Source organism: Orcinus orca, chromosome 14 (assembly GCF_937001465.1).
Source record: "Orcinus orca chromosome 14, mOrcOrc1.1, whole genome shotgun sequence".
Taxonomy (NCBI): domain Eukaryota; kingdom Metazoa; phylum Chordata; class Mammalia; order Artiodactyla; family Delphinidae; genus Orcinus; species Orcinus orca.
Window position 1 is genome coordinate 66,126,460 of NC_064572.1, and position 14,441 is coordinate 66,140,900.

At 40.9% G+C, this 14,441-nt stretch overlaps 1 protein-coding gene across 1 annotated transcript in view; it reads right to left on the bottom strand.

The window, feature by feature from the left end:
- The window catches only part of CFAP43 (cilia and flagella associated protein 43), a 102,958-nt gene extending 88,842 nt beyond the window's left edge, over positions 1 to 14,116 (bottom strand). The window contains exons 1-4 of the mRNA XM_033421075.2: positions 13,933 to 14,116; positions 12,293 to 12,546; positions 6,275 to 6,371; positions 912 to 1,079 (exon numbers count right to left, since the gene is read on the bottom strand). Of these exons, the coding sequence (XP_033276966.1) occupies positions 912 to 1,079; positions 6,275 to 6,371; positions 12,293 to 12,546; positions 13,933 to 13,997 (584 nt within the window). The 5' untranslated portion in view covers positions 13,998 to 14,116. The remainder of the gene's footprint in view (positions 1 to 911; positions 1,080 to 6,274; positions 6,372 to 12,292; positions 12,547 to 13,932) is intronic.
- Positions 14,117 to 14,441: the final 325 nt, after the last annotated feature.

A 14,441-nucleotide genomic window follows, 5' to 3' on the forward strand; every position in this document is an offset into this window, starting at 1 on the left:
CTTTGACCCAGTTCTATTTAAACAGGCAATTCCATGACTTCACTACATGCAACTACCCTTTTGTGTACAGATAATGTGGCTGAAGGTATAATCTACACACTTCCCATATCTAAAAATTTCTTATTTTTGAGATTTCAGTTGGGCATCAAAGTAATAGGAGCAAAAAGTGATAAAATGACCTTTTTATAAAATATATATATATACACAATAGGCATGTTTTGAAATAGTAAGAGCAAATACAATTTTGATTTAAAACATGTGGGAAAAGCTTGATATTTAAAAGAAACTCAGTGGGAAATCAAAGCACAGAGAATCCTTTCGAAATGCAAACAACTACTCCAAGGAAATTATATTGATATATGTAGAAAGAATGTTTTAAGTTAAGATGCACGTATATACAGATGAACCCATTTACAAGGCAGAAATAAAGACACAGATGCAGAGAACAAACGTATGGACACCAAAGGGGGAAAGCAGGGGGCGTGGGGTGATGGTGGTGGGATGAATTGGGAGATTGGGATTGACATATATACACTAATATGTATAAAATAGATAACTAATAAGAACCTGCTTAAAATAAATAAATAAATAAATAAGGAAGGGGAAAAAAAAGAACCTTCTGTATAGCTCAGGGAACTCTACTCAATACTCTGTAATAACCTATATGGGAATAGAATCTAAAAAAGAGTGGACATATGTATAACTGATTCACTTTGCTGTACAGCAGAAACTAACGCAACATTGTAAATCAACTATACTCCAATAAAACTTAATTTAAAAGTATTTAAAAAACAACCAGAAAAAAAAAGGATGCACGTACAAAGCCACTTAATTCACCAGACTGATCCAATCACGTTACATGAATGCAAACAAAAATCCCCCCTTTGTTGTGTTGCAATGAAGTCTCTTACTTTGCTTCGAGATAATGCTCCTGGTTACTTCTTTCGACTGTCCACACAGTCACTGCACTTGGACTTGACAAGCACAACTGGTGCCAGTTCATGGGGTTAAAAGTCATCTGGCTCACATCTATACCGGGTTGTGATTTCTTGCACAAAATGACACCCGATTCCCAGTTCCTGAGAGGAAAATTGAGTTTGGTGAAAAATAATTCGTTTGAACTTCATATCTTGAGAACATTTACCTAATTATTTGAAAACAATTTACATAAATTGAGAATTTATGATATAACTTATTAATCTATGATCTTAATATCAAATTTATAAATGATTATGCTTATCATTATAGTGTGCCCTCCTATGGAAGCAAAATAACTATTTTAAAATATTACTCTTCAATAGCTACTAAGGCTGTTTTATCTCCTTATCAAATGTGGATTTGACCCGTTCAAATCTAGAAAATGGAATATATCATCACATTTGCTGAGAAGTAAGTGTAGGTACCTAAATCTCTTAGTACACATGAGTACTCCTCATAGATCGAGACGTGTGTACACACTGATGCCAGTAGACCATTTACTGAGCTTTTAAAATCATAGTACTAGTACCTTGAAACAGACTAAATCATTTACCTATTTGAGAGAATATCGTGAATGCCTATCACGAGCAAGTTCCTTTGCTAGATGACATACACAGAAAAAAAATTAATGTTGAGCTGTCTGGCTCCTGAATGGAGCCAGAACTCCATTCAGGGTTGTGGTTTGCGAATTGGAACTAATAGGTGTGGAGCTCGCCTTGTCTATCAGCTCCCTCCTGCTTCCGCCTCTTTCCATCCCCGTCACAAAGGTCCCATCCATCAATATCAACCATGCTCTTGCTGGTACCACTGGTTCCCTGGATTTTTTGACTTTCTGCTTCAGATGCCTAGGAAAACCCATGAACCCTGGATGGATACGACTGAAAGCCTGGGCAGTTGAGAGAAAAGAAGAAAGACCACAGGACTATGTGCGTCAGTGACATTATAAATTCGTGGTTACCACCCCCAGGGACCCTCTATACCACCTCCAGTCCTGCTATGTTTCTCTGGTTGGTTTTCTCTCCTGTTCTCTAAAGTGCTGAATTTTTAATACTCTCCACTTTCCTGAAGCCTCAAACTCCTCCGCCTCTTTCTTACTCTCAGTAAATGGCTTTGATTTCCACAAAGCAAACAGAGGCCATCAGCTGAGAATTCCTCCAAATTTCTGCTAGCGAGTGTAGTGACCTGCCAGGATCTGTATCATTCTTTCCCTCTCCTCTTCTGTTACAGTGAAGGCATACCCTTCCTCCTGCCTAAGGCCAATTTCACCACCTGTGCTCTGAACCCTACAGGTCCTGACTTCTTAGGAACGTTAGTTTATCCATTGTTCCTTCTCTTCTGCATCTTCAGACTCTCCCTCTCTCCTGACTCCTCCCTGTCAGCACTTAAATTAAGCGCTCATCTGTACTATCTTAAAAAAAAAAAAAAAAAAAAGCCCGCCCTCAGTCTCACCATTCCACATCTCTCTCCCTCCCTTCGAGCCAGACTTCCCGAGCCAGTTGTTCTAAACTCACCGCCTCCTCTTTCTCACGCCCACTCTCTCACTCCAGGAAATGTGCATCCCATCACCACCATTCCATCGACAAAGCGGTGTGTCTCCAAGATCCACTGACATCCGCCTTCATCTCAAACCCAGCAGGCACTTCTCAGTCCTTGTCTAACTTCACTTCTGCAGGATTGGACTCCGCTCACCACAACTACCTTCTGGGATGACTCTTGGACTGTCACACAGCTCTCATGGGACACCCCATACCTGTCGGCCTCACACTGTCTCTGGGACCTGGAGCACCTGTTCTGCCTAGCTGACTCGGTGGCTGGCCAGCAGTGTAGGCTTCAACTAACTTCACGGGCACACCTCATGCCTGCTCTACACGCACAGGGCCATCCCAGGTTGCAATAAATCTGAAAGCGCGGCGGAGTTAATACCCTGGGCAGGGAAACTTTGATCGATAGGGTAACGGGAGTAGGTGGGTAAGTTCCCATATCTTCCTCTCCCTTCCCCAGCCCCCTGTGTCATAGCCCAGGGACTGTCCATGTTCACAGGAGTCCATTATGGCCTCTCAGAAGACCACCTGCAGGACAGAGCAGCCAAGTGGTGCCCTGTAAAGTAATGCGCATTCACATTGGCTCCTTCCCCTTCCCTGCCCGCTTTTCCAGCTTGCCTCCCACCCGGAACTTTACTCCCTCCTAAAGAAGTCGCTGGTGAGCTTCCGCCTCAGGCTCTGCTTTCTCTGGAATCCAGGCTGAGGCATATTCTGGAATCTCCATGCCTCTGTCCCTCTTTGCTCCATGACTGCTCCTTCTGGGTGTCCTGTGAGATCCCTCTGCCTCTTTCAATCCCTTTTATTGGTCTTCCTCTAGGTTCTGTCTGAGGTTCCTCTGTAGGTGCTAATCCACTTTTCGCACTTTGGTTACTAAACTGATGTAACAACACCCAAATGTTAAACTCCAGCCCTCTCTCCTGTGCTCTGGGTCTGGCTATCTAGGACAGAGACAGATTGTGTCTCTCAACATCTGTTCTCCATTTCTTCCTCTGAGTAACAGAATCCCTGGTTTTTAGCCAGGCACATGTCACCCACAGTGAGGACCATATTTCCCAGCTTCCCTTGTAGCTTGATTTGACTTGTGACTAAGCTGGCCAGTGGGATCTAAGTGGCAGTGGTGTGTGCAGCTCCCAGGCTGGGCATTCCAACAAATGTTTGTGCCCTTCCCCTTATGCTTTTCCTTTCCACATGGCTCCCTAGAATACATGGCTGGTGCCCCACTTCAGACTAGAGATGAGGGCAACATGTTAGGAGTAGGAGAACAACAAAATAGGGTGGACAGGTCCCAGACACTGGGGAGCCAGCAGACCAGCCATGGGCTGCTCATACCTGGACTGCTGCATGGGAGGGAAAGAAACTTCAGTCTTGTTTAAGCCACCTCTTTAGGGTGATTTGGGCTTCTGTGACAGCAACTGAACCTAAATCCTAACTGATATATCAACTGCCAACTAGACATCCCCATTTCTTTATCTCAGGCACACTCAGCTGTCCCAACTCATCTTCCCCATTGCCTCGTCCAACCTCCCTCCACCCATGCTCTCTATATCTTTCTGAAAAGCACCACAACGTCCTCAAGTTTCCCAAGTCACAACTCTGGGTAAAACCCTCAACTGTCCCTCTCTGTCAGCACCACGCCCAACTTTCAGTCGGTCACCAAGCCTCATGGTACTGCCTCCTAAACATCTCCACTTTTCTCTGTCCCTATACTCACCACCCCAGTCCATGCCACAACCATCTCTCATCTGGGCCACCACAGCCTCCTAATTGATGTTCATGGCTTACTTCCCTCCAATATCCTTCCATGATGTGACTAGGAGTGTCCTTACATGCAGATCTAATCATGTCACATCCCTGGTTAAAATCCTTAATAGTCTCCCAATGTCTCTAGGATAAAGGATGTGCCTACTAGCATGACTTATACATAGGGTGAGTATCCTTCTGTATTAATTATTGATAACATCCCCCTTTCACTCTCACAAGTGTCCTGATTTGGATGGTAAACTACATGGTCACATATTTACAAGGCTGCTCATGAGCTGGCCTCAGACTGTCCCTCTGGGCTTGCCTCTCATGGCTGATCTCTCGTTCTCATCATTATGATCTCTTAATTAAATCTGCAAACTCGCCATATTTTCTGACCTCATGGCCTTTGCACATGCCTTTCCTCTGCTTAGAATCCTCTTCCTTTTCCTCTTCACAAAGCTGATTCCTACTCATCCTTTAAGTACTGCTATGGTTGAACTGTGTCCCCCACAATTCAAGGGTGGATGTCCTCACCCTCAGTATCTCAGAATGTGACCTTATTTGGAAGGAGGGTCTTTACTGAATTAAATGAAGCCATTTAGCGTGGCCCTACTCCAATATGACTAGTATCCTTATAAAAAGGGGAAATTAAGAGACAGATACACATACAAGGAGAACACCATGTGAACACAAAGACAGTTATTCACAGTCTGGAACAGATTGTCCCTCACAGTCCTCAGCAGGAGCCAACCCTGCTGACACCTTGATCTCAGACTTCTGGCCTCCAGAACTGTGAGACAATAAACTTCTATGTTTAAGCCACTCAGTTTGTGGTACTTTGTTAATGGCAGCCCTAGCAAACCAAGACAACCATCACCAGGTGAGTGGGTAAACAAACTGTGGTACATCCATACCATGGAATAGAAAGGAATGAACTATTGAAACACACAGTACATGAGAGAGTTTCAAAATAACTGTGCTGCATGGAAGAAGCCAGACCAAAAAATAGAGTATATGATGTGTATGCAATTCTAGAAAAAGCAAAGTAATCCAGAGTGTGAGTAAACACATCAGTGGTTCCCTGGGGGCGAGGGGCAGGGCAACGATGGTGTACAGGAATGTGTGGCAAGAGCCAGTAAGGAAGGGTCTGAAGAGCAAAGGGAAACTTTTGGACATGATGGATATATTCATTATCCTGATTATGGTGATGATTTATGGGTAAGTCAAAAGTTATCAAGTTGTGTGTGTGTGTGTGTGTGTGTGTGTGTGAGCATTATATTATATGCCAGTCATACCTCAGTAAAGCTATTTTTTCAAAAAGTAACTCTGCATAAACTAAATGTTGTTCTCAGAATCTAGATTATTACATTTTTTCCTGAGAAATGCGGGTATGTAAGGAGTGTCCTCAACCATTGGTGGAACGTTCTGTATTTCCCCTTAATAAGATAAATTCCCCCCCGAAGCAGTTTATATTATGGATGGAAGAGTGAGTGCAGCTTTGAAGGTGGCCACATGAAGTGACCCAGAAAAGACCAGGCATGTGTCTTATTCACAAGTATTTCCTCTACAGCTGGAAAATGGGATATAATGTTCCATTCTCTGAACATATAATTGTTCCAATGTCCCTAAAAACAATTACTCAAACTGAGCTCTAATATAGAGACCATCTTAATTTCAACATTAGTGGAAAATATGAAAATACTTCAAAGGTACAATTTGTTTTAAGAAAAGATGAAACTTTATGTACTTATCCATGTGTTCTGTACCTGACAAAGGAAATATTATAACAGGTTAACAAAAAGAGAAAGATGGTAATTAATCTCTTTTAGCTTTTGCCCTGCCAATTTTCTGCCTGAAAGTAGTGACTATATTAAACCTTATGATTAGGACTTTTATTCCTTCCATTTTTCCTTGTTCTGGATTTTTCATGTATATGTCCTTTGATACAATCCAGAAGGACAGGATTAAAATGTGACCCAATGAAAGGAATTCTGCAGGAGGCTGCAACTTACCAGAGGGCCAGTTCAAATTCTGGGAGGGAGGAATAACTAGCCAGGTAGGTGCCACAGTAACTGAATGAAAGTAAAGTGTAGTCCAGAAGAACATTGCCTAAAATACAAAATCAAGGATTTAACCATTATGTTCAGATTAACTATAGTTTTATAGTTTAATTTCCCTTATCTAATAATTTTTACATAATTCAAAAGCATTTGGCTCCTGGAATAAGAGATGTCTTGGTTGATTTCTAACACTATTAACAGAAAGCTATGAGCTAAGTTCAGATACATGTTTAAAAGATTTTAGAGTGAATTAAGACCACAAGGTCACTCTCTCTAGTCTTCAGTGCAAAACTGAGCATGCTGCACCATGTATGTCCCCATTTGGCTTGAAACGGCCCAAGAACCATAAAATATTCCATAACTATATGAAACATAGTAATTAGAAAAATTATTCTAACAACTTGAAAAACCCTGGGGAATTGTAGTAATTCAAGCTTACTTCCATATCTCTGACTCTTAGGCCATATCTGGCCCTTAGCTTAGTATCTTCTAGTTCTTGGAACAACTGTAAAAGGTCTATTCTCATTTGTACCTACAGCTGAAGAAATGAAACATGACATTAAAAGTCTTAGCAACAACGTGTTTAAAATGTGCATCATGAGGATGCTAAAACAGGGACATGTCGGCTTCTGACTCCTTGCATATGAGCCTCTGGTTTCCTCTCCTTCATCTGCTCTTCAGTGTGGTTCCATAGATGCAAGCTTTGCCTTCTCCTATGTCTGTCTTTACATTCATGTCTTTGTATCAATTTTTACCCCCACCTTCCACAAAAAAGAATGCTATCAATTTCACTGCAGTCTGCCTAGCAATTATGAACTTTAAAAAAATTGTGACCTTGATAAGCAGAATAATCTCATCTTGGTTTAAAAGACACTTTTTAAAATGAATATTGAGATGGAAGAGTTTTTATGTTTTTGGTCGTTGGTAGTCTTGTAGTTTGGGCAAGTTCCCTCGTTCTAATGAATATCTGTCTTTTTTCTTATTGTTTCATAAATGCTCTGAAAATGTGTGGTCATCCTTGTTCCAAATATTTCCCTCTGTTTATTATTTGCCTGTTAGTTTTTCATGTATTTTTGATGTTCATAAGATTTAAATTTGTATGTAATCAAAAACATGTCTTTCTATTTAAAATTATATCCTTCATGTGAAAAGTTCTTTTCCATCCTCAAATTATTTCAGTTTTCTACCACGTTTTTTCTACTTTTCAATGGGTTTGTTGTTTATAATGAACTCTTATTTTTGTTTGATATATGTTTTGATGTACCGTATGACATGAGTACCTAACTTGATACTTTTGTTCTGATAGTTTTAATACCATTGTTGAATAATCCATATCATCTACTGTGTGCGTATGTGTAGGGGAGCATCTTCATTATATACTTAGCTGTATATATTCTAGAGTCTGTCCCTAGCCTTCAACTCTTCCATTGATGGAGTGATCCCTGCACCAATACATAACTATAGCACCATAATGCTAGGAGGGCCCTCTGCCTTGGCATCAATCTCTTTCAAATTATTCCCATTCTCTACTTTTTGTTCTGGAAGAATATTCATTTCATTTAAGTACTCCTGGCTCTCTAAAACATATGATAAACCTATGAATTATACTCTGTGAAGATATGAGAAATATTTTTATAATAACTGGACTCTCCATGCAGGAATATGCCTAAATATTTTGTATCAGTGATTTTTGTAGTTTTCTTCATTAAGGTCAGTCACATTTCTTCTTTGGAGTGTTCCTAAGTGTTTAAATCTTCTAATTGTATGGATATTTACTTTGAAACCAGCATCTTACTGAGCATTATTTTATTAGTCCCAGTACACTATTATGCATTAACTCCTTTCCCATAGGTATAATTTTTCAGTTTCATATTTTGTTGCGTTGGCTAGAAACTCCACGTTGGTTTTAATATTAGTGGTAACAACAGGCATCCTTGATGACTTAGTCCTAATTTTATTATAAATGTCTTTAGAGTTTCATTATTCAATATTAATGTTGGCTATTGGTTTGAATTAACCTTCAATTGCTTGTACAGGGCTACAGCCAAATAATAAAGCTGGGGAGGGCTTCCCTGGTGGCGCAGTGGTTGAGAGTCCGCCTGCCGATGCAGGGGACACGGGTTCGTGCCCCGGTCCGGGAGGATACCGCATGCCGCGGAGTGGCTGGGCCTGTGAGCCATGGCCGCTGGGCCTGCGCGTCCAGAGCCTGTGCTCCGCAACGGGAGAGGCCACAACAGTGAGAGGCCCGCATACCGCAAAAAAAATAAAATAAAAAGCTGGGGAAATTATTTTTATTTTTAATTAAAAAAATATTTTATTGGAGTATAATTGCTTTACAATGTTGTGTTAGTTTCTGCTGTACAGCAAAGTGAATCAGTTATATGTAGACATATGTCCCCTTTTTTAGATTTCCTTCCCATTTAGGTCACCACAGAGCATTGAGCTCCCTGTGCTATACAGCAGGTTCTCATTAGTTATCTATTTTATACATAGTAGTGTATACATGTCAATCCCAAACTCCAGTTCATCCCACCCCACCCCTCTTGGTATCCATAAGTTTGTTCTCTACATCTGTGTCTCTATTTCTGTAAAGCTGTGGAAATTTTAAAGATGAAGGGTAGTTACGGTCCATGTACAGGCATACTTTGGAGATATGGGTTTGGTTTCAAACCACCACAATAAAGCAAATATTGCAATAAAGTGAGTAACAAATTTTTTTCGTTTCCCAGTGCATATAAAAGTCATATTTACACTATACTGTAGTCTATTAAGTGTGCAATATCATTATGTCTAAAAAAATAATTTCCTTAATTTAAAAAATTTTATAACCAAAAGATGCTAAGCATCATCTCAGCCTTGAGTGAGTCATAATCTTTTTGCTGGTGGAGGGGCCTGCCTCCATGTTGACGGCTGCTGCCTGACGAGCGTGGTGACTGCTGAAGGCTGGGGTGGCTGTGGCTATTTACTAAAATAAGACAATGAAGTTTGCTACATCAACTGACTCTTCCTTTCATGAACGACTTCTTTGCAGCACACAATGCTGTTTGGTAGCATTTTACCCAGGGGAGAACTCCTTTCAAAATTAAAGTCAATCTTCTCAAACTCTGCCACTGCTTTATCAACTAAGTTTATGTAATATTCTAAACCTTTTCTTGTCATTTCAACAACCTCATAGCATCTTCACCAGGAATAGATTCCAACTCAAGAAGCCACTTTCTTTGCTCATCCATAAGAAGAAACTCCTCATCTCTTCAAGTTTTACAATGAGATTGCAGCAATTCAGTCATATCTTCAGGCTCCACTTCTCATTCTAGTTCTCCTGCTATTTCCACCATATCTGCAATTACTTCCTCCACTAAAGTCTTGAACCCCTCAGTCATCCATCAGGGTTGGAATCAACTTCTTCCAAACTCCTGTTAATATTGATATTTTAACCTCTTTCAATGAATCACCAATGTTCTTAATGGCATCTAGAATGGTAAACCCTTTCCAGAAGGTTTTCAATTTACTTTGCCCAGATCCATCAGAAGAGTCAGTATCTACTGCAGTCCTACAAAATGTATTTCTTGAAAGTTGAAATTACTCCTTGATCCATGGGGTGCAGAAGGGATGTTGCATTAGCAAGTCATGAAAACAACATTAATCTCATTGTACATCTCCACCAGAGCTCTTGGGTGACCAGGTGCACTGTCAATAACCAGTAGTATTTTGAAAGGAATCTTCTTTTCTAAGCAGTAGGTCTCAATATTGAGCTTAAAATATTCATTAAGCCATGTTGTAAACAGATGTGCTGTCATCCAGGATTTGTAGAGTTCAGGCAGAGTAGATTTACCACAGTTCTTAAGGGCCCTAGGATTTTCAGAATAGTAAATGGGCACTGACTTCAACTTCAAGTCACAAGCTGCATTAGCCCCTAACAAGAGAGTCAGCCTGTCTTTTGAAGTTTTGAAAGTAGGCATTGACTTCTCTTCTCTAGCTATAAAAGTCCTAGAAGGTATCTTCTTCCAATATAAGGCTGTTTCATCTACATTGAAAATCTGTTGCTTAGTGTAGCCACCTTTATTAATTCTCTTAGCTAGATCTTCTAGATAACTTGCTGCATCTTCTACATCAGCACTTGCTGCTTCACCTTACACTTTTATGTTATGGAGATGACTTCTTTCCTTAAACCTCATGAACCAACCTCTGGTAGCTTCGAACTTTTCTTCTGCAGCTTTCTCACCTCTCTCAGCCTTCACAGAATTAAAGCGAGTTAGGGCCTTGCTCTGGATTAGGTTTTGGCTTAAGGAAATATTGTGGCTGTTTGATCTTCTATCCAGACTACTAAAACTTCCTCCATATCAGCAATGAGACTGTTTTGCTTTCTTATCATTTGTGTGTTCACTGGAGTAGCACTCTGAATTTCCTTCAAGGACTCTTCCTTTGCATTCACCACTTGGCTAACGATTTGGTGCAAGAGGCCTAGCTTCCGGTCTATCTGGGCTTTTGACATGCCTTCCTCACTAAGCTTAATTATTTCTAGCTTTTGATTTAAAGTGAGATATGTGCGACTCTTCCTTTCACTTGAACACTTAGAGGCTATTGTAGGGTTATTAATGGGCCTAATTTCAATACTGTTGTGTCTCAAGGAATAGGGAGGCCTGAGGAGAGGGAGAGAGACAGGGGAATGGCTGTTTGGTGGAACAGTCAGAACATATACAAAATTTAGAGGTTAAGTTTGCCATCTTATTTGGGTGTAGTTTGTGGCACCCCAAAACAAATAAAATAGTAACATCAAAGATCACTGATCACCATAACAAATATAATAATAATGGGGAAAGTTTGAAAAATTGCAATAATTACCAAAATGTGACACAGAGACAAGACGTGAGCAAATACTATTGTAAAAATGGTGTCAATAGACTTGCTCAATGCAGGGTTGCCACAGACCTTCAATGTGTAAAAAATGCAGTATCTATGAAGCATAATAAAGCAAAGCACAATAGAACAAGATATGCCTGTAGACGGTTCCCAATGTATGAATGGGTTATGTTTTAAATGTTGTTTTAGTCTGTTAAGAACACAGACAAATTTCCCCACAAATAAAATGTTAAAGTACAGTGAATATCCTTGGCATGATCCAAACACTTCTCTGATCATAAGCTACAGAACTGAGCCCAGCCTCAAGACTTCCTAAGCTTTCTGTCCAAGATGTGTTAAATGAGGGAATCGTTACATGGAGGCCCTAGTGTATGTGCAACAGCCCAGCCTGGGTCAGATGTATCTATGAATGAGTCAATAATAACTTAAATTGTAGGAAACATTGACATTGTATATATGACATATATATATTATATATATATACACTTCATATATATATATGAAATGTATTATATAATTACATATGTTACACTTAATTTCATTTATTATCACCACAGCCTTAACAGTAGATACCATTATCCCCATTTCATGGATAAGGAAATTGAGGCTCAGAGACTTATCTTTAGAAGTTATACAACATCCATTCAGTTAGATTTTCCATAAATCATAAGGAAAGAAAATACTGTTCTGAAAAAGGTTTACAAACAACATTTAGTGCTCTAACAGAGTGTTCTAGCCCAGTGATTCTCAAGCTTAACGTGCGTATGAATCACCTAAGGAATCTGGCTAAAACGCAGATTACAATTCAGTAGGTCCTGGATGACAGCAGAGTTTCTGCATTTATAATAAGCATCCTAGGTGACGCAATGCTAATTGTAAGCAGACCACATATTAAGTAGCAAGGTTCTAGCCTACTTAATTAAATTCTAAGTGATCAGCCTGATTCCTTCCTTATAAATGTGTATTACCAAAAAACAAAACAAATAAAAAACCCACCAAAACTGAAAAAACAATCCTTCAAAAACAAAAAGACTTCATTTATAAGAGCTAGATCTGGTCACATCTTAAAACAAAATCCTTCAGTCATGGCAGAGGAAGCGTCTAAGATACCTTTTAATCTGATCCTTCTGGTTAATCCAGGAAAGTTGTATATGTAGATGAGGGGTCTCAGCCGCCGGTCAGAAAAAGCCACAACCTCATGAGGAACGTTAGTTGCCACGACACCCACGATTCCATGCATACACTGGAGTACAGTCTTTTTCTTGGTTTCAATATTAATAAATATTATGAAATTCCCACAAGGGTAGCAAATGGTGCTGTCGTTGACAAAATGAACATTCTGCCTGGGGAATCCTTGCACCCATCTTTGGGAAAAGATACATCAACATCAATAAAATACATTTCAAATACTTTTTCTTTCTTTCTTTTTTAAACAAAAGATCATCAAAATTTTTGAAACATATCTATTCTCTTTTCACCCCCTTTCTGCCCAAACACACAAGGTTGCTGTGAGACCAGTTTGAGTCCAGGCACTACAGAAACTTAAATGCCACCTAAAGCTCCATAGGTCTCAAGCACCTTCTTCAGAGAGCTTTTCCAGTGAAGCACAACCTCTGTTCAAACTTGAAAAAATCTCAGAAGGATTTCTGGGGTCTTGTATACTCGGAAAAGAAAAAGTAAAAACAACAGAGAGAGAAAAGAGCTTGGTCCTAATTGAAAACAGGGTGCATCCTGGTCCTCACCTTTAAAATTAGTTTTGATTTTTAAAATAAACGTTAAAAAAACAACTTTGAATAGGACTGCCTGCTTTATGGTTGTGAGCCCAGTAGGGAAATTGCTTCTTTACAAAGATGGAGCATGTGTAGCCATATTTTAGATCTAAAATGTAGAGATAAATGCAGCAAGTAAAAGGAATAAGTCAACATGAATGAAAAGATTAGAACACAAAAGTAACATATTTTTAAGTAAAGATTGTTTGGTGAGTGTAAGCTAGACCAAGGAGAGAGAGAGACTGAGAAGAGGGGGAGAGTCTACCTCTATTTAAATAGTAAAGATATGCTTAAAGATGGTGGAGAGGGCAAGAGAAAGACACTGGTTTAGAGAGAAACTTCATGGGAATGGAGAGTACAGCCAGGACTGGTGGAGGATGCTGTGTGAACATAGGGCTGGTAACACTCTAGAATGTGGAAGGAGAGCAATACCAGCTTACACCTGGGCAGCGCTTTATGCGTTTCAAAGGCCAGTATAAGTGCAAACAAATCCAGAGTCGGTGGATAGGAGATAGAAGCAAGGGATTGATGGCCCTAACTTCGGGGAACATCACCAAAGCCCACTAGGATGGGAGGAGGGCTGTCATTGGGATGGGGGTGGGGAGTGGGGAACATATATGAAAGCAAAACGGATCACTGAAGGTAATATAGCCAAAAAGAGGAGGCAGAAATGGAGAGTGGAGGAGAGCAGTACTGGGTAAGCCAGCGAGGGGTTGGGGTCACAGCATAGTGAGGGACGGAGGGGTGGGGCGTGGAAAGAGCTGGAAATGTGGTCATTGAATAAGGGGACGAGGGGAATGGAGAGAAGTCACACACAGAGAAAGGAAGTCTGCAGGAAGGCGTTGGGGGTTGAAGGAAAAGAGGTCGAATTTGCGTGAAAGCAGATCTACAGGGATGGGAGGAAGCGGATAGGGAGAGGATGCAGTTCTGAGGGAAGAATTTCCACTAGACGAGTCAGTCGCGGGGCCGCGAACGCCTCACCTCACAGACAGGGACGCGCCGAGGGCGACGTTGTGGGCTTCATCTCGCTCCCGGCCTTGCGCCATGGGCCGTGTGTCTCTCAGCCGGGCCGTGGGTAGCAAACGCCGGACCCAGGCCAGTGTCTGCAACGGTTACACCGAAGCCCCTGGCTGCTGGGTTGGCGGTCTCCACTGTTTACACCGTATCCGGGAGACCGCAACCCCTGCGCCCATTGGCTCTGTCCTTTCAGCCACTCCCTCTCGAGCCAAGCGGATTGGTGGAAGTGCTGACGGGTCTTGACCAATGGGAGAGCGGAGAGCGAAGCGAGGGGCTGGCCCCAAGGTGGGTGCTGGAGTGGCCCAGTACAGGGCATATAATTACAAAATTAATAAATATCAGTAGCAGACTTTAATATTGAGTGGTGACCGTGCCAGACGTCTTTCCAAGCGCGGTCAGATATTATTTCATTTAATATTCAAACCCCCCAATCAGCCCCATTTTATAGAAAAGGAAAACAGGATAAGAGAATT